Source organism: Psittacula echo, assembly GCF_963264785.1.
Source record: "Psittacula echo genome assembly, chromosome: 5".
Lineage (NCBI taxonomy): Eukaryota > Metazoa > Chordata > Aves > Psittaciformes > Psittacidae > Psittacula > Psittacula echo.
The window spans coordinates 68,901,032-68,925,908 of NC_137739.1; the positions used below are offsets into that span (position 1 = coordinate 68,901,032).

The 24,877-nt window shown below is 43.7% G+C and overlaps 1 protein-coding gene across 1 annotated transcript; it reads left to right on the forward strand.

Annotated features, from left to right (window-relative positions):
* Positions 1–7,881: 7,881 nt before the first annotated feature.
* On the forward strand, positions 7,882–9,756 carry SIVA1 (SIVA1 apoptosis inducing factor). The gene is made up of 4 exons (XM_080619154.1): positions 7,882–8,002; positions 8,147–8,389; positions 8,754–8,907; positions 9,397–9,756. The coding sequence occupies exons 1-4, from the start codon at positions 7,885–7,887 to the stop codon at positions 9,452–9,454; spliced, it is 573 nt and encodes a 190-aa protein (XP_080475280.1). The 5' UTR covers positions 7,882–7,884; the 3' UTR covers positions 9,455–9,756.
* The last annotated feature ends 15,121 nt before the right edge of the window (positions 9,757–24,877 follow it).

Below are 24,877 nucleotides of genomic sequence, written 5' to 3' on the forward strand. Positions count from 1 at the left end.
CAACAGTTCCATGTCCTTTTTATGTTGAGGACACCAGAACTGCACACAATACTCCAAGTGAGGTCTCACGAGAGCAGAGTAGAGGGGCAGGATCACTTCCTTGGACCTGCTGGTCACGCTCCTTTTGATGCAGCCCAGGATACGCTTGGCTTTCTGGGCTGTGAGCGCACACTGAAGCCGGCTCATGTTCATTTTCTCATCGACCAACACCCCCAAGTCCTTCTCTGCAGGGCTGCTCTGAATCTCTTCTCTGCCCAACCTGTAGCTGTGCCTGGGATTGCTGCGACCCAGGTGTAGGACCTTGCACTTGGCATGGTTAAACTTCATCAGGTTGGCATCAGCCCACCTCACAAGTGTGTCGAGGTCCCTCTGGATGGCATCCCTTCCCTCCGGCGTATCAACCGAACCACACAGCTCGGTGTCATCGGCAAACTTGCTGAGGGCACACTCAATCCCACTGTCCATGTCACCAACAAAGATGTTGAACAAGACCGGTCCCAACACCGATCCCTGAGGGACACCACTCGTTACTGGTCTCCAGCCGGACATTGAGCCGTTGACCACAACTCTTTGCGTGCAGCCATCCAGCCAGTTCTTTATCCACCGAGTGGTCCACCCATCAAATTGATGTCTCTCCAATTTAGAGACAAGGATGTCATGTGGGACAGTGTCAAAGGCTTTGCACAAGTCCAGGTAGATGACGTCAACTGCTCTACCCCTGTCCATCGGTTTCGTAGCCCCATCATAGAAGGCCACCAAATTGGTCAGGCAGGATTTCCCCTTAGTGAAGCCATGCTGGCTGTCACCAACCACCTCCTTGTGTTTCATGTGCCTTAGCATTTCTTCCAAGAGAATCTGCTCCATGATTTTGCCAGGCACAGAGGTGAGACTGACTGGTCTGTAGTTCCCTGGGTCATCCATTTTTCCCTTCTTGAAAATGAGGGTTATATTTCCCTTTTTCCAGTTGCCGGGAACTTCACCTGACTGCCATGATTTTTCAAATATGATGGCCAGTGGCTTAGCAACTTCATTCGCCAGCTCCTTCAGGACCCACGGATGGATTTCATCAGATCCCATGGACTTCTGTACATTTAGGTTTTTAAGATGGTTTCGAAACAGATACTCTCCTACAGTGGGCCCAAGGTCTTAATTCTCACAGTCCCTGTGTCTGCCTTCCAAGACTTGGGTGGTGTGGTCAGAACCTTTGCCAGTGAAGACTGAGCCAAAGAAGTCATTAAGAACCTCAGCCTTCTCCAAATCCCGGGTAGCCAGTTCTCCCGATAGCTTCCGAAGGGGACCTACGTTGTCCCTAGTCTGTCTTTTATTCGCTATGTACCTATAGAATCCCTTCCTGTTATCCTTAACATCCCTAGCCAAGTTTAATTCTAACTGGGCCTTAGCTTTCCTAACCTGGTCCCTGGCTTCCCAGACAGCATCCCTGTATTCTTCCCAGGCCACCTGTCCCTGCTTCCACCTTCTATAAGCCTCTTTTTTCCTTTGAATTTTCCTCAGCAGCTCCTTATCCATCCAAGGAGGTCTCCTGGCCCTCTTGCTGCACTTCCTTCTAGTTGGGATGCAACACTCCTGAGCTTGTAGTAGGTGATCCTTGAATAACAACCAAGAGTATTTGGCCCCCCTGCGCTCTAGGGCTATATCCCATGGAACCTTACTAAGCAGGTTCCTGAAGAGGCCAAAGTCTGCTCTCTTGAAGTCCAGGGCAGTGAGCTTGCTGCACGCTCTTCTCACTGTCCCGAGGATCTCGAATTCAACCATCTCGTGGTCACTGCAACCAAGGCTGCCCTGGAGCGTCACATTTCTAACCAGCCCTTCCCTGTTGGTGAGCACGAGGTCAAGCATGGCACCTCTCCTTGTCGGCTCCTCTGTTACGTGCAGAAGGAAGTTGTCTTCCACACAATCGAGGAACCTCCTGGATTGCTTGTGCTGGGCCGTATCATCAGGGTGGTTGAAGTCCCCCATGAGAACAAGGGCCTGCAAGCATGAGGCTGTTCCTATCTGTCTGTAGAGTGCTTCATCCACAGATTCCTCTTGATCAGGCAGTCTGTAACAGATTCCCACAGTAATGTCTCCCATCGCTGTTCTCCCTTTCACCCTGACCCACAAACTCTCTGTTGACTGCTCACTCATCCCCAGACAGAGTTCCATACTCTCCAGCCTATCCCTAACATAAATAGTAACTCCCCCTCCCCGCCTGCCAGGCCTGTCTTTTCTAAAGAGCCTGTAACCTTCCATTCCAACACTCATAGGAGCCATCCCACCATGTTTCTGTGATCCCTATTATATCATACCCTTGTAGACATGCACACATCTCTAATTCCTCTTGTTTGTTTCCCATGCTACGGGCGTTTGTATAGAGGCATCTGAGCCGAGCTCCAAATGAAGCTGGCTCATTGGCTGGGGCAGCTGGAATATCTCTACATCGCTCCGAGCATTTATTGTAGGTGCTGGCAACTGACTGGGTGTGTTGGGATGGAATGATGCCCCCCTCCCCCAACACATATAGTTTAAAGCAACCTTGACCAGTCTGGCAAGCCTCCTACCGAAACCACTCTTCCCCTTCTTTATCAGAGCAGCTCCACCAGCCCCCAGTAGATCTGGCCTACAAACCTGGGTCCTGTGTTCAAGACACCCAAACCCCTGACTATGGCACCATACTTTAACCATTTATTAACTTGGCCAATCCTCCTAGCTTTTTTAAGGTACTCCCCTGTATCCTGAAGAAGTGATGAAAAGACAATCTGAGCTCCAGAGCCCCTAACCACCTCTCCCAGGGCTCTGTAGTCCTTCTTTATGTTCTCCAGGCTACTGCTATCAACATCACTAGCACCCACATGGATCACTAGAAGTGGGTAATAGTCCATGGGACTCACTAGAGCAGGCAGCCTCTCTGCAACATCCCTGATCCGTGCCCCAGGTAGGCAACACACCTCCCTCGAGACCAGGTCAGGCTGACAGATGAGTGCTTCTGTCCCTTTCAAAGTAGAGTCCCCTACCACTATGACCCATCTCTTTTTCCTGGCAGCACCAGTAGAGATCTTCTTTACCAGTGCATCAGCCGGTTGTTTCTGGTGCGAGTGTGTTTCCTCCTTAGCCCCCAGCAGGACAGTGAAGCGGTTCTGGGTGGGGACAACAGATTTAGGAGGAAGCCCCTTGCTTTTAATTGTCTTCTTCCTCCTTTTTTTGTTGGTGTTCTTTGTTACTGTTTCCCAGCTTCCTGGGTTAACAGCCTCCTGCTCTTCTCCATGAGCCGCAGGGGACGCTTGAGTCCCCTGCACAGTTTGGGCCTGGAGCAAGCAGTCCTGCTTCCTCTCAGCTTCCCTGACATCTTTCAGCCTATTGACAGCATCCCGCAGCTCAGCCACCTGCTGCGGGAGGACCTCCACCAGGGAGCACCGAGCGCAGCCCTGCCATTGGGCACCGTTCCCTCAGGAGACCAGTGCGGGCACTCTCTGCACTCCAAGCTCTGTGCTGCAGCCTCCCCTCTCATCGGCTCTGTCTGAGTGCCTACGCTGGCCACCGCCGGGGCAGCCAGAGCAGAGCTCCCAGATCGGGCCCTGGTCATACGGCGAGTACTCACCATCCCGCTCGCCTGCCCCCGCAAACTGCCTCACCGCACCCCTACTCGTTCGCGCTCCCAGGGACAGGTTTTTACCCAGTCAGGGCTGGTGCCGCTCCTCGTGGCTCCGCCCCCTGTGAGTCCCTGCTCGCGTCAGCTGAGCTGCCGGCTCCTGGGCAAGTCCTGTCGAGGACTTGAGGCTGCCTCAGTGGCTCTGGCTGCTCTGAGTTGAGGCTCCTGGACGCTGAGCTTCCCCCCGCTCTGGTGTTGAAGGCGTCCTCTCTTGAGCTACTTACCCCAGCAATTGGAGCAATAGCCCCTGAAAGCACCGGTTTGGTGCTTCAGTAGTAATCAAAATGACAAATAAAATGTTAGGAATTACTACGGGAGGGACCAAGAAGAAAACACCTTTGGATTTGTGTGGTCCACCTGCACAGCATGCCCACAGCCAGCGCACTGGCCACCTAGCTTCAGGAAGGATGTTAAGAGACCATGGAAGGTATGGAAAAGGAGTGAGGCTATTTGTACCCTGCAGCCTAGGTGTGCAGGGTGTTCTCAGACATCCAGTCCCCTGCTGCCCAGAGCTCTCAAGGCACCCTCCCTCCCTTCCCATGCACCTCAGTCGCCCTCCAGAGCACCCGTGCATATTTGAGGCTTCCTGTGCCGTGCACTGGGATGTAGCACAGGGGATGTGAGGTGGGACACAGTGCAAAGGAGTGATTCAACATAACAAAATGTTTTGTCTTGAATAAAATATGAGGGAGGATGATACAGGAGGGATCTTTATAGTCATGGATATTATGCAGAGAGTCAATAGGGAATTGCTATTTGTTACTTTTTATAAAACTAGACATAGGAGGCCCCCAAGGAAATTAACAGGCGGCAAACTGGAAGAAAACCTGGTGAAGCATTTTTTAATAATTACATTACAGAGTTACAGACCTTGCTAGTCAAAGAAATGAAACATTATCAGTTTTGTGAAGGGGACTGGACAAATTTGTGAAGAGCAAGTGTACTGGCAACTATTAAACATCAAGATCCAGATGGAAATTTTGGCTCAGAGAATTTCTGAGCTCTAAACTGCTAGAAGAGATGAAGCTGAACTACAGTCAGAGTCCTTCTGTGTCTACCCTGACTTTCTTGAGGCACTGATAGAGATAGATTAGGAAAGACAGACTTAGAGAGCACAATCCATTTTGCTCTTTAAATTTGCTTACTGGAAGTAGAAGCTATTGAAAAAAATGAAATTTAATTTTTCTTTGTTCTGTGACTGACAAAGCTATCAACCAGGCAATCTGTCTGTAACATTCACACAGAACAAGTGAAGCAAAGTGGCAAGAGAAAGACTGTAATTTTTACTCTCTCCTTTTTTTCACAAAGACATTTTCAAGCATAAACCAAAATCATCGTATTTCACAATTACCATGACTGGTTTGGGGGTTTTGGGGTCACTTTTTCCCATTCAGAGGCTATGCAATGTAACATGTAATCTCATTAACTAACCTGGGAAATTGTCAGCATTAATTTTTGTGAACACTCCATTCCAGCAAGCTTTGCCAAATCAGATCTCAGCCTTTCTTCTACTTCCAAGTCACCAGTGGATCTTCCTCAAGGCTTACTGCTATGAAAGTAATAAAATACTCAGAATCATTGACCAGCAGGTCGAAGGAGGTGATCCTGCCCCTCTACTCTGCTCTCGTGAGACCTCACTTGGAGTATTGTGTGCAGTTCTGGTGTCCTCAACATAAAAAGGACATGGAACTGTTGGAACAAGTCCAGAGGAGGGCCACGAGGATGATCAGGGGACTGGAGCACCTCCCGTATGGAGACAGGCTGAGAAAGTTGGGGCTGTTCAGCCTGGAGAAGAGAAGGCTGCGTGGAGACCTCATAGCAGCCTTCCAGTACCTGAAGGGGGCCTACAAGGATGCTGGGGAGGGACTATTCATCAGGGACTGTAGTGACAGGACAAGGGGTAACGGGTTAAAACTTAAACAGGGGAAGTTTAGATTGGATCTAAGGAAGAAATTCTTTACTGTAAGGGTGGTGAGGCACTGGAATGGGTTGCCCAGGGAGGTTGTGAATGCTCCATCCTTGGCGGTGTTCAAGGCCAGGTTGGATGAGGCCTTGGGTGGCATGGTTTAGTGTGGGGTGTCCCTGGCCATGGCAGGAGGGTTGGAACTAGATGATCTTAAGGTCCTTTCCAACCCTAACTATTCTATGATTTTATTGGGCAAGAAGTCAACAGATTTGCAGATGAGCCATTTCCCCCCTGTAGGATGCTGAGGTACGTTGGTACAGGCAAGACAGAATTATTTTGCCCTCGTATCTTACAAATAGGAAATAGCTGATCAGTAACAGATGTTGTTAAAATTGAGAGATGTCACCACCTGAGGCTGAGTCAGCTACAATAGATTTCTGCACCTGCCCTGCAGTGGGGTGGTGGTGGCACATGTAAATGTAGTCATCCCTCAGGGAATTTACCTTAAACTTACCCTTTGGGGACAGCACCAGCAGCACTGATGCAGCATGTGCTTCTCATTTTCAAATCTACTTCAAATTCTGAGATGAGCGTTTTAGAACACTCCTTCTTCACAAGCAGAACAGCACTTTCAACTTTTTTCTTTGTGTTTCATCCAGCTCTCAGACAGGCAAGTTCCATTCACACTTATCTTACACATTGTTAATGAAACAAGTGATCTGCTGCCCTCTGTCCTGACTGAGATTCCCTTTAGATTCACACATATTCCCCAGAGAGCTTCAGGGACAGCAGAGTTTATATCTAATGAATATTCACAAAGACATTTCCTTAGAGAGGAGGAAATGACTGTGAGTTTTCAATGTCAGTGTGAAGTTGTCTGCCAAACATCTTTAAGCATGCATTTGCAAGTACAGGCAGAAAAAGATGAAGTAGAAATCTTCAAAGCCAAAGAAAGTGCGGAAGGGATAAGACTTGGAATTCAGAAGGGATTGTCAATACTGTGCATTAGCTTCCACTCCACTGCACAGACCACAAGGCTAGGCTGAGAGGCGCTACAGAAAAAAAAGAAAAAAAGAAAATATATAAAATAACATTAACCTGTATGAAAGAAGTGTGATTTTACCTGCAAACTAGTAGCAGTTCAGAAGCTAGCGTTGAAGAAGTGTGGTTTTGGTGTTCCTTGATGGAAAAATCACTCTTGTACTTGCTTGTGACTTTTACATGCATACACGTAAAGGTTTGAATTCAGGTGAAGGTTTGAATTCAGAAACCGCTCTGGAAGAAATACAAATGTTGTGACTTACTATGGTCTTCAAATGACACAAAACATTGCACTAGGGACATCAACACCAGTTTTAAAGGTTGTTTGCCTGGAGGAAAACAGTGTATTTTCAAATTATGCACAGTAACCAGACTGACTGTGACTTGGAATTGAATGTGAGGCTTTTAATCCATGAAACAATACCTAGACTGCTATAGAAAGCTTACTTATGAATAGCAATTTAACTGTATGACAGAATCATAGAATAGCAGGTTGGAAAGGACCTCAAGGATTATCTGGTCCAACCTTTCTAGGCAAAGCATGACCTAGACTAGATGTCCCAGCACCCTGTCCAGCCAAACCTTAAGTGGCTTGGCGTTGGGGAATCCCCAGTTCACTGGGGAGATGATTCCAATAATCTGCAGTAATTCCCTGTCACACAGTGACCGCAGAAAGTCTCAGGGTTTAGCCCCGTGGTGTAGTGGAATGTGGGCATCAGTCCCTGAAACCTCACTGAGCACGGAGTGATGAACCCGCTCCCATTGCTGGCAAGTACTGAGGAGCCCTGGCCAGTTGCAGCTTCTCCAGCTTCCTCGCTGGCTTTACAGAAAGTGAATGAATTCTGCCACTTGTGCACATTTTCGCTGGTTCTATGGCACTGGGACAGCTCTAACTTTGACCGGCGGTTTAGGAAGAACTAAGTGAGCCCGAACACAGACGTAACCCGCAGGATTTGCAGAAAGGAAGAGGAGTTCAGAAACACCTATGGGGGGAGAACGTTTATCGACAAACCCGAGTTTCAAACCCATGTTTTGCTTTGTCCTGCCGGATTCTCTACACCACGGACAGGGCGCACAGAAAAGGGAACAGAAAATTCCGGGCAAACAGACCCGACAGGTGCTGACCCTTGAATGTCTCAGGCGGCGCAGGGCTTGCCTTCCCGAGGCGACGCCACCGCCCCTCGCCCGCCCCCTCGTACCTCCCGCTACCGCTCCGGCATTGGCAGGGCTAGGCTGTGACGCGACGGAGAGAGGGGCGGTCCGTGGGAGGCGGGGCCGGGCAGGGCTCACCATGCCGAAGCGCTCCTGCCCCTTCGGGGAGGCGGCTCCGCTCCAGTTGAAAACCCGCGTGGGGCTGCGCGAGCTGAGTCGCGGCGTGCGGGGCGAAGAGTATCGGCGAGAGGTCTTCGGTGAGGAGGGGGGAATGAGGGAAAGCGACTGAGCTATCGGCCCCCGGGCCCAGTTTGTGCCCGCAGGCCTTCAGCCGCCTCCCCTCGGGCCTGATGGCGGGTGGTGACGAGAAGCCTCTCCTAGCTCTCCTCTCCCGCCCACAGAGAGGACCCGGCGGCTGCTCTTCAGGGGCGCCCAGGCGTACATGGAAGGCGCCTGGCCCTCCAGCCCCGCTGCAGTGACCCGCCCAGTGGAGCCGGACGGAGAGACCCAGGACGCCGGCGCGGGGCGCCGCTGGAGCGGGCAGCTGCTCATCGGCCATGACGGGAAATTGCTGAGGCGCTCTGTAGCTGCAGGGAAGGGTCAGTGGGCCCACCGCGGGCAGGCGTCCGGCGCTGCGCTGTTGGGTGAGCTGGGCTGTCGTGGAGTGGGGGGCAGGGTGTCCCTCCGTTGTTTTTCTTTACGGTCCTTTATTAAAAAGAAATTGTTAAATTTGAGCTTCACTAACTGGTTTAGAAGCTGTTGCATTGACTGCTTGAGAATGACGGCTTGAGAATCTTTCAGCAGTCTTGCCGTTGAGCAGAAAAGGAACCCAGAAAGTTGTAAGTAGTGAGTGCTGTGCTGGGTGCCTCCAAGTGTGTTCTGCAGAGTGCTGCCACCTGTAGCTGTAACGCTGAGTGGAAACGCCACGCTCTGCAGTCCTTAGAACTTCCAGGTGCTTTCTGTGTTTTGCTGTGAAATACATATTGTCTTAATTGTATCTTTTCCAAGCACCCATGGGAGCTTCCAAAGCCTGCTCATCGTGTGTGAGAACTGCTGATGTCAAGGAAACGTGTACGCAATGTGACCAGTTTGTCTGCCAGAACTGCAGCAGCCTCTGCAGCTGCTGTAACACAGTTATCTGCTCTTTGTGCTGTACTCTGGAGTAAGTGCCTTTTGAATTTTTAAGCTAATTTTAATTATATATGCTCTGAAAATTGCCTGTAGCTTATGAAGACCCAACAGATACCTGGCTCATCCACTCAAAGGACTTGAGCTCTTCTCATGCAGCAGTTTATTTCCCATGTTTGAAACATGGGAAATAAAATGCCTTTGTGAAACGGTCTGATCAGTCTTGGTGCAAGTCAAGTTTAGCTTCTCCTTTAAATGTTCGAGTATCAAAAACTCCTCTTGCTTTCCCACCAGCACTATGGTATGCTGGCCAGTGATGAATGAATGCATTCCCGAGGAGTAATCTTTATTTTTTTGCCATCATTAAGTTCTGTAATATCAAGAAATACTGAGTGTGCTGTGTGGGAGTCCTGTTCTTACAGTGATAATGGAATAGGATGGCATTCTTGATGTTCCAGAAACAGTAGAGACGCTGACTTTGTTTCTTTTTACTTCCCTTTTTTTTTTTCTTTTTCCTTCCTAGTTATGGTGATGTGGGAGAGCAAGTTCTCTGCAGTGGTTGTTCGATATTTCAAATCTGAATCTTGATGAAATGGCCTTTATGGCTGGCTGAGATGTTTGTACATTTTATGAAGTCTCCTTCTTGCCGCTGGCCTATTAATCCTTTTAGCATGTGAATTAATTATCGAATTTCTATGTTTTATATCTTTATACTATATTTCTTTTTATTGTAGCTAAATAAAGTTTTATATTTTGAGGCTTTCCAGATTATTTTGAGTCAGCTTTCTCCTTTTTCCTAATTTGATGCACTTATCTGGAAGGGGCTGCTCTATGCTCATACCTGATGATACACCTTATGTGATACAGAATTCAGAATATTTGTCCAGTGTCTCTCCATTTGTTGCTCATGTTAGGACACTTTTGTGGGATCAGAATAGAAATCAGTTGCTTCTTGTGTGCTTGCAGGTGGGTGTAAATCTGTTCTGGACACACAACACTTTCTTTGTGAGCTGACTAGAAAAATCAGCCAGGCTTTTTCAAATAGGAAATTAACTGGTTTCTGGTTAGAATTTTTTAAACTGTCACAAACAACTCAGGATTGCTGCAAGTTTGGATGGTTTTGCTTGTTCTTTCCATGGTAACTTTGATAGAAATGGTACACCAGGCTTGGAGAAAAAAAAGTCTTTTCTCAATAATTGAATGTTAAAGACTAATTTTATCATACACTTTATGCAAGGACTTTCTTGGAAAGTAGCTTGTTTGTTAAGTTCATTATCTACATTGTAAACTTTATGTTGTCTTGAAAACCCACTCAGAAGTAGCCCATGGACTGGTCTGAAAGATGGTCAGCACTCAGTGTACAGCTCCATAAACTAGCTCATTCCTTATTTTCCTTTCATATCACTGCAGGAACCAGTTTGCTTAGTATTGTTTGTGCTGTAGGAGTAACTACCATTAAGTACTACTGGAAAGCCCCTCAAAATAATTTTCTTTTATTATTTTTCCTATGCTTTTAAAAATAAAAGCACTGGACTCTTCATCTTGCAAGCCAACCATGTGTAAGACAACTGCAGTCATCTTAACCTCAGGAAGATAATGTCTTAAATGGCTGATTTCAGACTGTAGGAAAAGAACAGATTGGGGGGAGGGGGGAAATAGAAATTCTTATGGTATGTGTAGCTAATGCTCTGTTTTCCAAAATCATTTGCCTGAATTCCTAAAGTCAAGTCTGTCATGTATGCCTCCCAGTCTTCTCAACTGTGAGTAGGTTTTATGTGGAGTAACTTCTTTCCTTTTACCTCTTTCCCCCCACTGTAGCCATTTCTGTTTGAAGAAACGGTAAAGGTCCTTGCAATGCAAGTTGAGAGACTGACTTCTCTCTTGTGGCAACATCTTTACTTGGCGTGCTGTTGGAAGCACAGTGGGTATTTTTTACATTTCAGAATACTGCGGCTATAAGATGAAATGGTAAATGCTTTAGCAAAGGGTACAATGATAGCTACTGCTGAATATTCGTACCTCTTCATAGCTGCATATTTGATGGCTTTGAATGTATTTGCCACAATGGAGATGTAAGTTGACATTCTTTCTAGCCCCAGTTTAATACTTTGTGTAACTATATAGCAACAGTTTAAAAGCATTTCTGCACTTCGGGGTTGCATCACTATTGGGTCAGCCATTTGTGTGCTAGCCTGGCCTGACTGATGGATCTGGTTTGTTTCCTGGTTCTGCATGCTTTCTAGCCATTTGAAATGGGACAGTTTACTAGTTTTTACTCAAGTCTTGATTTTGAGTAACTGTAAAACTTATCTTATCCACACCTTTAAAACAGGCAAACAGAAAGTCGAAGTCAGTCAAGTGAGCCTAAAGTATTAATCAGAGTGTGCAGTAATTCCACAGTATTGTCTGTCTTTTCAAAGCTAATAGATTAAGTCTGGATGATGGCAGATCTCTGGTGCAGTTCCCAGCTGTCAGCTATCATAGGGCATATAAAAACATAATTCCTGTGGTAATCATCTTAAAACACAAAGCTGAATTTTATGAATGGGAAGAATCTGTGAGTTACTGCATCTAAAGGTTAATTTTAGAGAAGAATTTTAAAAATTGGCTTTGATTCATTTGAAGCTTTAAGCAGTGAACAAAAATGTTTTTCAGTGAAGCATATTTTTCAAACTGAAGCCTTTAAGTATGTGTCTGCTTTCTCTCATTCTCTCCTGAGGGTGAGAGACTGAAAATATTCTTTTGCTTCTAGGCTTCCAGGGAGATGAGACATGTTGTTTACAAATGATTTGTTTTTCAAAGTAGTTGATAGATGTTTGGCTCATTTAGTCACTGCTGTATTTCATAGAAAGCTGTCCTCAATTACTTGGATTCCATGGCTTAAAGTTCTTACTTGTTATCCTCTAGCCTGCCCCTTGAAAGATGGTTGTTCATTAGGATGCCTGGTGCAGGGGGGCTGGAAGAGAAAGGTTAGAGGCTGGGAGGAGCAGAGCAGGAGGAGCACAGAAGAGCGGTCAACTCTTGCATAGGGGTGGTGCATCATACTGTAAGAAATGTCTTTTACTGGTTACCAGCTCACTTGTTTCTCTGGCTTCAGAAGGTGTGAAAAACTGCTTTTTACATGCTTGTGTCTCCCAAAAGACTCAAAAGTTCCTGTGCTAGTCCTGCAGTTCTTAGATAAACAATGGAACGTAGGACTGGCGACTGTTTTAAACCTTTATATGGCCTACAGGAAAAGAAACTATTGAAAGGGAAAAGGTCTCTTTGTCTAGTTAACTTTTACTCTCAAGGCCCTGTCTTTGCTACTGGTTGTAGAGCTGTACATTGGGTACTCCTAGGACTGTGCAGGGGAGCCAGAGAAGTTGTCTGGTTTATTAATTGAGAAGGAAATTGGTTTTTATACTGTGCTTTGTTGTTATCATCCTATTTTTCCCTTGCTATTCAGTTCAGAGTGTCAAAAGTCAAAGTTTGGCTGCTATTCAGAGGGATTGAGGTCATCTGATGAGCCAGCATATTGAGGGGTTAAAATATCCTATAGTAATGGGTTTACAGATGGGTAAGAAACTTCTGAGGCCTGTTTATCATTCATTACTGGTGAAATAAAACTGAAAGAGCATAGTTTTATGCCTGAAAGGAAGTCCACTGATCTGGTCAGGATAAAACAATTTCTTTTAAGCCTAATATGGAAGTAAACACTACGAATGTATGGTTACAGAGATACCATTGATTGTCAGACTAAGCTTAACTCTCAAACTATTGTAAAAATATGTGGGGCTGTCCAAGCAGAGGAAGGAAAGCCTCAAACCACCCAATGGAATCACTCTACAGATGGGCTAAACAAAACTGCTACAGTTGTACAAAGATTGTATAGCCTAACTTGGTAGCATAACATTGGGTACTGCAGCTTTGCAAATGTGAAATGAGGGGGTTGGTGGGAGACTCTTCCAAGAGAGCATCTTTCTTCCAGAAAGCTTTTTCGTGAGAGCAGATGAGGCTGAGAAAGACCATGTGTACCCTGATGTTGAGTGTCTGTGTGGTGTTTCTTTCACTTTAGGGTTTTCATTACTGAATCTTTCAGAGCAAGATAAAAGAGCTTTGAACATTGTGTTCATATTGAAGCAAATTGGCTAATCAATAAAAAGTAGCCAAAAGGCTTCAGAAAATGTTAACACTTCTTTAAAAAATAAATAGGAGCTCTGTAATTCAAAGGCCAGTGCTGCTTGTGGATAGAAAATTGGAAGAAAATAATTCTAAATCATACTTTCTATTTTACGTTAATGAAATTGCAGTAGAGGGAAAGTGATGAGACACTATATTTGAATGACTATCTCACATACATAACTCTTGTATAGATACTTTATTTTGAAAAATATTAAAATACCATATTTCTTACAGTTGATTACATTTTGAACTGCTACCATTGTAATACAAGTTTGCATGGTGTTTGCTAGTGTTGTGTATTCTGGGCTTTTGTTGTTTTGTTTTCTTCCTTTAGGAAAAGTCACAGCTGGAATCGTATTATTATAGCTTACAACCATGAGAGCTAGAAACTTGTAAAAGTGTAATTTCTCTTAAAACCTAGTGATAGATGTTACTGCTTCTAAGCAATGATAACCTATAAGAGGTTATTATTGCTTAAACATTTTGCGATTGTAGGAGTTACTTTAAACTTTAGGATTTTTTAAATTGTCTTCTCCTTATATTGTTTTACTGAAATGTAATAGTTGAAATCATGATCCCCTTTTAGTTCGGTTGTTACTTACTCTGCGATATGGGTGCTTTTCTGTTTTGTCTTTTCCTGACGCACACAGTTGTAAGTAGTAGGGGCAGATGTCCACTTGATAACCTGCACAGCAATGTCAAAAAACATAGTGCCACCAGCTACTGCTTTTTTATCTATCCTACATACATATACTCTTAAACTTGCACTGAAGTTCCAAAACCTGCCAGCAGCTCCTTGTGCAGAAGACTTAAGATAAAACTTCAGCATTCATCCTGCTTTTTCAGTAGAGTGTTCACTTTATAGCCACAGGGTGGCATTACTAGGTTAGTTTTGTGAGATTGCTACCTAGTTTTTTCTAGACCTCACAGCTTGGTACTCTTACAGCTGGTGGGTGGGGGTGTGTTTTAACTATCCCTCTCGTTCATAAGTCTGTGGGTCCAAAACAAATGTTTCCAAAACAGATTTTTTTTTTTTTAATCTAAAATACTTTGTACCATTCATAAAATAGAGCCTGAAATTCAAAATGGAACATTTTGCTGTCTATAAAAGCAAAAGCAAAATGTAAAGCATATGTATAAACACAAATTGATCACATAATTTTGTCTTTGAATTTTAAGGTATCAGTATTGTAAACAATGGTATTTATATGCCAGGCAATGTGTAACTTATATCACACTTGAAGAAGAGGAAAAAAAAAATCTCTAACAACTCCTTCCCCCTCACCCAAAGCTCCCCAAAACCAAACACACACATTCCACATCCACATTTTGTTGTATGGAATTAACACATCATGCACAATTTGCTTTTCGTAAGGATGTGGAAGAGTCTGGTCATTGCTATGCCAATAGCAGGACTGTAAAGCTGGACTTTAAAATGTGCAGGCTGAAGTCAGTAGAAGGCTGCTGTCTGTCACCTTTGAATGGCAGTAGCAACTGGGGGATGGTCATGGTGACTGAGAGAAGGTGAGGGTTATGCTATTCTTTGAGGAGAACAATTTGAGGAACTTATAGGCTGGTCAGTCTGACCTCAGTCTGCAGGAAGATCATAGTGTGAATTCTCACAAGCGCTGTGTCCAGCACTACATCCAGGCACATGAAGGGCAAGACTATAATTAAGAACAGTCAACAAAGATTTCTCAAGGCAAATTATGTCTGACCAAGTTAACTGTCCTTTCTGATGAGGTGAGCAGCACTGGATGAAATGAGAGAAATGGATCTCATTCACCTTGACATTAGCAAGGCTTTAAACACAGACCCAAAAGTGCTGTTGTAGAAGCTCTACTGGTGAAGTGTGATTTGGACAGGTGAACTGTAAGGTGGGTAGAAGCTTTGCTGGACTGTCAGATACAAAGGGCTAACTCAGCCAGCCCCTGATTACCAGTAGCATTGCTCAGGGGCTGTGGCTGGAATTTGATGTTATTGGATGTCTCTGCTGATGACCTGAACAGTGGGACAGAGCAGACGCTTAGCCAATCCGTGGATGATGCTGGGTTGAAAGTCTGGTGACTTTCAGTTCACACGTGGGGCATGTTCGTGGCCTTCAGAGTTTATCAAAAGCACAAGTATTTTATGATGTTTCTTGGGGTTGCAAGGCTGTGTATTCATGCATGGTGCTTTTGAACACACTTAGGAATTTATAGTACTGTTGAAACTCTTCAGCACTTACACCTGCTGCAGTCTTCTGTTCTCCTAAGCATTGATTTCCTCATGAAATGAGGAACTGGCAAAAGGATATGTGGTCTGAGTATGTCCACTCTTACATCCTGTTTATTCTGCTAGAACTAGTGATATGATGAAACTTACTCATATCCTTAAGTGTTTTGGTGGGCTGAGCTGTAGAGTGTAGCACTTCGCAGAATATAGATTCCTCAGCCTAAAGAAAAAATTATTTTCAAACAAGTGGCTTACATAAAAGTGCATCAATTTTGTATCTCAGCACCAGCAAGTTTCATTTTAGGAGCTTGATGCTCCCACGCTTTCTGGCGCTGAGTAATACATTCACTAAATGAGTAATCTGATTGTTCTGATTTCGCTTTCCATAATAGCAAGATTATTTACTGCCCCAAACTAGATTTTGAAATATTTTTAAACCCAGAAAAAACAAGCTTAAAAACTTGGGACTGTAGTCAGAATTTGGATGACCAGTATAAGGAATTAAAGTATAATAAAATGTAGGACTGAAAATACATAGTTAATGTGCAAATTTTCTCCTCACAGAAATGTTAAAGCCAGCTCAAATACTTCCTTCATAGCTTATTTCATCTTGCACTGAATAGTTTAAGTCCAGGTTGTTCTGGAAGTCCTCACCTCTCTGAAAATGAGAGAACTTGGTCTCAGTTGCGTGTAGTCGCATGTATTGCTACTAACAGAGTCGGTTGGAGATGCCTGTGTATTTAGGAAGTTCAGATTTTCATGTGAATGCAAGAGCTTTCTTATCCTATTGAAAACTGTCTCATTAATATGAGGTCATATCAACACTGTTGAACACAAGCATCTCCAAGTCTTGAAAATATCTTCTGTTCCTCACCTATCCTATATTGGAGTGCACTGTCTTAGTGAGACCAAGAACTAGAAGTTATTGTAAACTAAGTTAGAGGGACTTTCCCTCTTCACTGGTACAAGTATTCCACTCTTTCTTTGCTCCGTGCACTTTCATATATCCATGTATTTGTTTTAAGGATCATTGCTGAAACCTTTCTTCTTACATCTTGTACTGACTTTGTTGCTTCTGTGCTGATGCTACCGATGATGGATGTACAGCAAGAGCTTGTGCAGTTCTGTTCACCTTACCAAACCAAAAGTTTTGCCTTTGTAGTAGTGCTTGCCTTGCTCTGCTGAAGAGATGGTCGAAACTCGTGATGCTGTCCCTTCATCACTGCTGGTGCTTGTAACTTACTGCAAAATGCTGTGTTTTGACATTCTTTCATCTTTTCCTTAGTGCCAGGTATTGTCTTCGGTTGTGTTTTACAGTGCAAGTATAGCTTAATACACAAACATTGTGGCTTTGAGCTGTATCTGAGATGTCTGTGATACTAATTTCACATGTAGTCTCTTCTGCTCAAGTTAAATGAAAGCTTTCGTAACTATGAATGCTTCAGAAACTCTGTTAGAAATGAGACAACCCTTTAAAGTCTAGTGGCCTACATCCCTTAGACAGGAAAACTAGTTCAAACTTCAGCACTTGTTCTCTTTATTTTCTTGAGAATTTCAGTTCTTGTGAGGCTTTTAACTTAGAATATTTTCCTAGTTTGCTTAACTCATGCTACCATCTGTTGTTCAGTAACAACTCGGAGCCAAGACGGCTGATGGAGATCTGAGTTCTCTTAGATCAGCACTTGGCACCCTGAGCTTTTTCACAACCCAACAAGCAGTTCCAACAGGTGCATGCATGAATCACTTAAGCTATAGTACCCTGCAGCACCCTCTAAGAATGGGTTTTGACAATCTGGTCAGATGCCGCACAATCAAAAGTGCTATGAACTGAGCTCCTTGGAAGGTGTGACATAAATTTAAGATCATTATTTTGATACTTATTTTAATGTCATGTGCTCTGAAGTTTCATTACTGTGCAGAAAGCTTTTGGAATATCTAGATTGCACGTAAGTTTTTACCATTAATTACAAAAAAAATTCAGTAGGCTGGGCTGTGTGTTTGTTGTAGCAAACTATCCTGACACATTCCCTATGGCATTTCATATTACTGAGAGTCAGTTTGCCACAGCAGTATAACTGCCCTTCAAGTGCTTTTGACCCAGTCTATATTTAAACCCATCTCCAGCAGTATTTCATTTCAGCTGGTTAAGTCTGGTTTGCTTAGCTGTGGATATATTCTTGATAATGCTATACATTTATTGAAAGATCTGCTATCATAGAGTTGTTTAGGTTGGAAAAGATCTTTAAGACCATTGAGTCCAACAGTTAACCCAGCACTGCCAAGTCCACCACTGAACCATGTCCCTAAGTACCACATCTACATGTATTTTCAATACCTCTGGGGTAGGGACTGCACCACTTCTCTGGGCAGCCTGTTCCAATGTTCATGTACTGTTCTTCTGCACACTCTATAGAACATTTCATTCAGAGTTTTAGCAAGCTGCAATAGCACTGGGTAGAGGATAGTGTAGCTTAATTGTTGTATTTTTAGCTGTTAGCTGATTGATTGCACCAACACCAAGCCCAAAGGACTGGTGTAAATCAGCCTAGTGTCATTGGGCAAACTGAGCTACGCAGTTGAGGATCTTGTCCTGCATGTGCATATGTATGTTATGCTTTAGTGTTGTCATTACTTATTTAATGATAACCATTGCTTGGCTGAGTATTCAACACAAGGCCATTGCAAAAGAATTTCTGGAGTCCATGTTTGTGTTTCACTTAGCTGCCTAAATAAGGGGAAGGGAACAATATGCAGGTTATATTGTCTTCATTGTATTTGGAAGCTGCATCTGCAGACTAGCTGGAGCCAAGCAGGGTAACTGTAGGATGGAATGGTATCATCCAGGAATAGGGTGTTGAAACTTCTTGGGCAAGTTCCACAGAGCTGCCTGGCAGGACTGCCCCCCCAGTTCCTCTTTGAAAATCAGATGAGTGGGTACCCAGGGGATAATGAGGGATGGGTGCCAGGGGTGGAAAGCCTCAGTGGTTCGGCAGGAGTAGGATGGGAAAGAATATGGTTAAGTCTTGTGTTCCAGGAGTTTAACCAATTCTGTTAAGTTGGACTGCAGGTGTTCTGCACCACTAGAAAGTGGATTAAATAGGTCTTGGGATGTACAGGCTGAGGCAGTGAACTTGAGGATGCTGAAGGTTGGTGTTCCCCACATTTTAAAGAGTTGTCTAACAGTTTTGAAAAGACTTTGTAAATGTCTTCCATCAGCAATTTTCAGTCTTATCAGGGATTTAACTATATTTTTGTAGAGAACTCTGGCTAGGTTAATAATCCATGATGAAAAGATAAGCTAGAGAAAGGACAGAGAAATGGTCTGTTTTGCTTTCCTCAGGTTTCTTATCAGCTGGTAAACCCATGCAAATTCAGGGATACCCTGGAATGGAAATAAATGCCAGACATCTGGCAAGGGATGACCAGATTTGTTTTAAGCAACTGGCTCCTCTCAAATTCTGCCAAAGACATGAGAGTGTGTGATGAAAGGTGCTAGGCGGTTATCTCCTTCTTACCCTACTAGTGATTTCCAGTTGTGCTTCTGCAGCAGATTGATACTAAAAATAGGAATAGGAAATAACTTCAAATCTCATGCTCTTTCCTTTGGTTAGACCAGCATTTCATGCAAAAATACAGAAAACTAGACAGTGTGAAGTCATCCTATAGGTTTGGATCAGGTGAAAAAATTAAACTCGCCTAGCTTTACTACATTAAGGAGCTTTAGTATCTGAATTAACATCTCATTGAGTACAGATCCATCCCTGAAGTCACATACTCAATTGTCTTTAGTGTTTCATTTCTTCTAGGACAGCCACCACACCCAGGCCAGCAGCTGGCACAGTTCTGACGCACACTGGAGGCTATAGCCAGGACTTTTGCATGCTGATGGGAGAAGGAAGGATGCTAGGGGCTTTAACTTCCCTACCTCCTGTTGCTCATTACATCTGCATTTGTCTGAGACACCCAGGAAAGAGGGTCTTGCAGCTTCCCTGCACTGTTTAAAAGGGAGCTTCAATGTATATTGTTTCTCCAAAGTCTCCAAGGAGCATCTAGCATCAGGACACTGCCCAAGAGAAAATAATTATTTATAAGGGATATTATGTCAGTTTATAACACATCCTCTAGAAGGGACTGCAGAAGACCAGAAACAGGCTAAGGTGGCATAAAAAAGAATGAGAGAAGGCAGGAGAGAAGCAGATGAAGGAATCCATTGTTTCTTGGCTGCTGGGAAGAGACAGGGAAAGGAGGAGTGTCATAAGGCAAAATAAAGAGAACTGGAATTCAGACAAAACTGACTGAAAAAAAAATGGAGAGGGGACAGAACAGAGCAGCCTGGTCTCTACAGGTAACACCTAGCAGTCTGCATCCAACCTCCGTGCAGCAGGGAAGTGAAAGCCCACCTCCATGTGCCAGTTTTTTTCTGCTCCCAGGAGAGATCTGCTCTGCAGAAGACAGACAGATGGCATTGCCATTGCCTGTGCTCCTGTGGGGGATTTTTCCAGTTGGGGAGTTGGAAGCTTCTTTGTGTTGCTACAGCCTTCCTCTCCAGCAGCCCTCGGGTGCCCGGGGCCTCCACCAGCCTGCACACCCGTATCATATGCTCCTCAGACATGTGCACACATGCATCTCGGTGCTGTGAAAATTCAGCTGAACCTGTCAGAAAAGTAAGTGTATTTACATCTAGGGCTTTCTTCATATTCCAGAAGTATCCTTGTTGACTTTTCCTTTCTTGTAACATGCACCTGCATTTTTTCATTATCCAGAGATAATAAAAATGGAGTTGCCAGCAGTGACCTGAAAAGCATGTCGAAGTGACTCAGTTTGTAGAGGAGAACCCCAGGCAACACTGCATCACACACTAACTTCATTAGTCAGTCTTGGTGATTTCCTATAGCAGGATACCTCTCCCTGCTCCGACATAGCACAGGTGTTTTTCAGTGTCACCTGGAAAACCATTGGGCTGCCCAGGAAGCATCACCCTCATCACAACTCAGTGAGCTGCTTACTAGAATTAGAAACAATCAATCCATTTTAAATGACAAGCAGCCACCTTTGATCTCTGCTTCCTTAACAGCTGAGCAAATGAGCACAGAAAGTAAAACTTTGGAAAGGTAACACAATTTCAAGTTTTACAATCAAGTAAAGGGGTACTAAGTTTAATCCGTTTATCTTAGTTACACATTAAATTTATGACAACCTCACCTGTGTAAGTAAGTACATTTTGTTCTGCTTGCTTATAGTTCTCTTCCTCTGCAACTTTCCAGTCTGCAGTTGCACCAAGTGACCTTGTTCACTTTGTTTTTGCAGTTTCATTTTATACTCATGACTGGACAGTCAGCAGGTATTCTTGTCCTGTTTTGTTTCACTTCCCCTAATAATACTGGAATAAGGAACAATTGCAGCTGAACATATTGTATGGAAAGCTTACTATATATTCTGCTACCATCTTAAAAATAGTATCACTCCATTTTTCATTATTAAGAGTCATTAAAGGGCTTATGTTTTGATATTCCTGCACATCTATAAAGCCTTTAAAAACCATTGGAGCAATTTATCAAATATATCAGAAAAGTTCATTAGCTAAAGTCACTGAAATGCTGTATCATCTTCAGGCCTGTGTGTGCTGGAAAAGGTGTTGCAGTTCTCCAAAGTCAGAGCTGCACTTCACTGAATTAAAAAGCCACTTTCATGGTAAGGAGCCTCTACAGCACAGACCTTGCCCACAGCCATCCTGGGGCTCTCAGCTGAGGCACGGCTGACATGTGGCGAGCTGCTGGATTCAGTTCTGTCAGGACACCCAAGTCAACCTGGTGTTTTCAACAGTCTGCAAACTGGAAGCATATGCAAATCCTCAGGGTACAGATGTGCAGCTCCAGGTGCAAGCCACCTTAAGGGAGCTGGCAGCTCCATCCTGCATGAGAAACAACTTCTGAGTGACTCGTGTCAGACAGGTGAAAAGAACATTAAAGGAATTTTGGACATGACACTGTGGAAAGCATAAGCTGCAACCACCAAAACCAAGCAGAGATGAAAGTGCCTGACAGCAAGTGTGATGCTGTTACTGCAGCCTTTCCGGAACAGCCAAAAGGATCCTTTTAGAGGGCAAATTCTAATGCAGAGTAGACATCATCCTTCACCTGAAAGAGTAAGTATCACTCAGGATTTTCTCTCCCAGTCACACCAGGAGGAAACCTAAGGTATCCAGCCTGCCAGGACCCATGTCTCAAGGTCAGGTGTTGGTGTTCCTCCTTTAGCGGAATGCACTGACAACCTCCAGTTCAGTATGTAACAGTACACTAGATTACCACAAACTTGTCATACCCTGGAGAAAATGACTTACAAAAATACTATGCAATAAAATATGTACAAATCCAACAAAGATACATACTTTGCTTACAACAGTAAGTGCAATAAACTTGGAATGACCAGGGGCAATGACAAAAGAAAATGAGAAAAAAGTCTCAGGATTTGTATTACTGGAAGCATCTCAAAGCAAGGCTGGTGCTGAGTCACATAGATTGTATGAAAGTAGTAGACAGGCTGTGTCAGTCTGGAAGTACAAATACATACCAGAGATGACTGGGAAAACCCCCATGAAGAATGTCCTTCATTAAAGCTCCTGCTCTCAAGTCCAGGACCTAAATCATTAAGTAGACTCAGAGATGAGTTGAGGTTTGCAGGGTTTCTGGAGACTGTTTAGCCCAGCACCCCTGCTCCAAGCATGGTCAGCAAGACTTCCCCAAAGGAGTCCAGGATGTTCCAATCACTCTACTTCAGCAAGATGAAGGAATAACAGTATTGGTGGGCTTGCTTTTTCCCCAAACAATATAATGTTTACAGCATGTATTTTATGATCATTTTAATCCGATTTCAGTGATTTCCCAGGCACTGCTGAAGATCACAATCACTAGTTTTTGTTCCAATAGAAGTTTTCTCAGGATTACACAACAGTTCTCTGGCTAACAGCATCAGTACTGTAAGAACACAACAGGGCAAGGAAGTAGATATGGTAGAGTTTATGAATAACTAAAGATCACAACATCTGGGGTAGGAATTGTGGCTCCTGTTTCTGTGAAGAACTTTCATTCTTGTACTCAAGACAATTATAACATCTTCTGTAGGGTGAAAGATTATGCATTATTTTCAAAACATACAGAACTTGAGAGACCCCCAGAATTCAGAGACACAGCAGCTGCCACCTGTGTTGTCATTATCTTCTTGAAATATACTCAAAAACCTGACAAAGATGCAAAATACAAGTAGTTATGGTATATGACTGAAGACATGAAGAAACAATGTGGAAAAAATCATAAAAATGGCATCTTAGCATAGATGGGGGTTATATTAAACCCGAGAAGAAGTTCATGAAGTCCATCTCTAGAGACACAGGTAGTCAGCAGTAACAGGCAGACAAACACATGAAGCTGTGCTTCAGTGAAGGAGAAACTGAGAACCAGCCAATAAGGTTGCTGAAAAACCACAGAGAGATGTAGTGTTTTCACATACAGAGTCTTTGATCTGGTCCTCAAGAATGAACCCACCATGCTCACAACCCAGGATGGCAACCAGCAGTTACAAAAGTTAAAATTATTGAAAAAATGGAAAGAAGTAGCATACAGGGACTAGTGTAACGAAATGGTTTTGTTTAAAATGATTTCAGACAGAGAGCAACTAGTCATCACCTGATTAGAATGCAACATATGTTCCATTAGACAGCTACCAAACGTCTGTACACTCAGCTGCATCGGGGATAATAAGCTCCCGTTTGCTATAGGCACTGTGTATTCTTCTCATTTTACTTCTAGTAGCAATTAACCTCCCTGTTATTAAAAAAATCGAGCTAACGTGGAAGACAAACACACTTATTTGCAACACCAAAGAAACAAGATCCTTTTACATTTACCCATTTCTTTGAATGCACTTTCACCTCTGAAGCGTTTAGATACAGCAAAATATATCAAACCTTCCTCCTGAATTATCATTTCCCAAAGTTCTCAGACAGAAACCCACACAACTCCCACAGGTGCTTTACTTGTGTGGGCTTCTCTTCTGCAACTCCATCTCCTTGGAGTTTGCATTCCCAATACCGGTTGTGACCTCCAGTTGGGACCACTATCCTAAATCCTGTTCCTGGAAATAAAAATCTGACTTAGCATGTGCGCTCTAAAAAGCAGAGAGTATTTTCTCTGACAAAGATTTGAAAAACCCCATGAACAAGTAAGAGGATGAAGAATACAGTGTGCATTTAAATGCACATAAGCAATCAAAGTAGCAGACAAAAATTCACCCCACTTGAAGCAAAGATCATCTAAATCAAACAATCACAGAAAGATGTTGCCCTCAAACCTCCAGAAACTACTGTCATTTGTTTCTCAGAGGAAAACTGGGAAAGAATACAAACAGCAGCTGAGATTTTCAAGGCCTGCATGAGAGCAGTATAGCAGCTGGAGAGCACATGGAGGTCACCTTCCTGAGGGGCGATGCCACAGAGAGTAAAATGAAGAAAGTAAGAGTTTATTTTATTGTGGGGAGTGAGAGGTCACAGTTTGTGCAGAGTTAGGAATGCTATAATCCATGGTAGGGAGAACAGCCTGCCATCCTAATGGGATTGTACTAGATGTTTTAGTAACAGACAGAATGTAAAATGGAATTTGCAGAATTACCTGCCAATGTCTCTTAACCCCATACAGTACAAGCAGCAGTGTATGCCTGTTTCAACCAGTGCTCAGCTGACCTCATCTTCTGACTGAAGTCAGAGACACACAGAGAACTCTTTGTACTTATTTGCTCTTGCAAAGGTGGCTTTTTTTCTTTCCTATTTTTCTCTCAGTCCAAGTTTACAACCAAGTTCCTGGGCTGCACCATACGTGTGCTACCAGTGTTCTACACTTGGGCCACACCATCTTTGCTGCAATGTTCAAATGCCAGAGCAAGATGACATTTTTCAGTGCCAAAAGAGACTGAGGAGGTTTTGGCTCTACAGATAGTTAGAAAGATCTTGGGTTTTCAAATAAAGGAGCTGAAGAAGCTGCAAGATTTAAGCAGCCTCTGCATACATGGTACAGAAAACAATCTGAAGTGAACACCACTCAGGTCACTGACTTTTGGGATAACATTTCTGTGCCAAATCTAAATTTAAAGAACAAGTTTTATGCCTGCAGGTAGGAGCTGTAACACTGGTAATCATTCAATTATAGACAACAGGCAGAGCCTTTTGAACAATTACAGGCAAAATGGGGGAAAATATCCAGAAGACCTGAAGACCTGAATGGTGTGCCCTTACTGCTCTCTTGCTAACAATGCTAAGATTCCCAGATTTCTTGACAGCTGCATTTTTTTTTTTTTTGTGAAGTTCCATTTTATATATGGGAATTAAAACAAAAATCTATTATCAACAACTGGCAGAAAAACACTGTTCTGAGACATAATCAGCCTGAACAGAACAATCCGATCTATGTCTGTTCCCACATTTGAAAGACCAGATTTTCCTGGAGCAGATTAATGGTAACCTTTGCTCACTCATGTTGCCTATATTTGGATGCATGAAGTGTCTTAGTTTAGAACTTGTCAGGGCATGTAGATCTTTGAAGAAGAGCTCTTTGGACTTCGTCCCTGGGCTGGCTGGAAAG

Bases quoted from the DNA above. Each gene is read 5' to 3' on its own strand.
- SIVA1 (XM_080619154.1), top strand. From the start codon at position 7,885: ATGCCGAAGCGCTCCTGCCCCTTCGGGGAGGCGGCTCCGCTCCAGTTG. The intron at 8,003-8,146 runs GTGAGGAGGGGG...TCCCGCCCACAG, and splicing joins GTATCGGCGAGAGGTCTTCG to AGAGGACCCGGCGGCTGCTC. The intron at 8,390-8,753 runs GTGAGCTGGGCT...ATCTTTTCCAAG, and splicing joins GTCCGGCGCTGCGCTGTTGG to CACCCATGGGAGCTTCCAAA.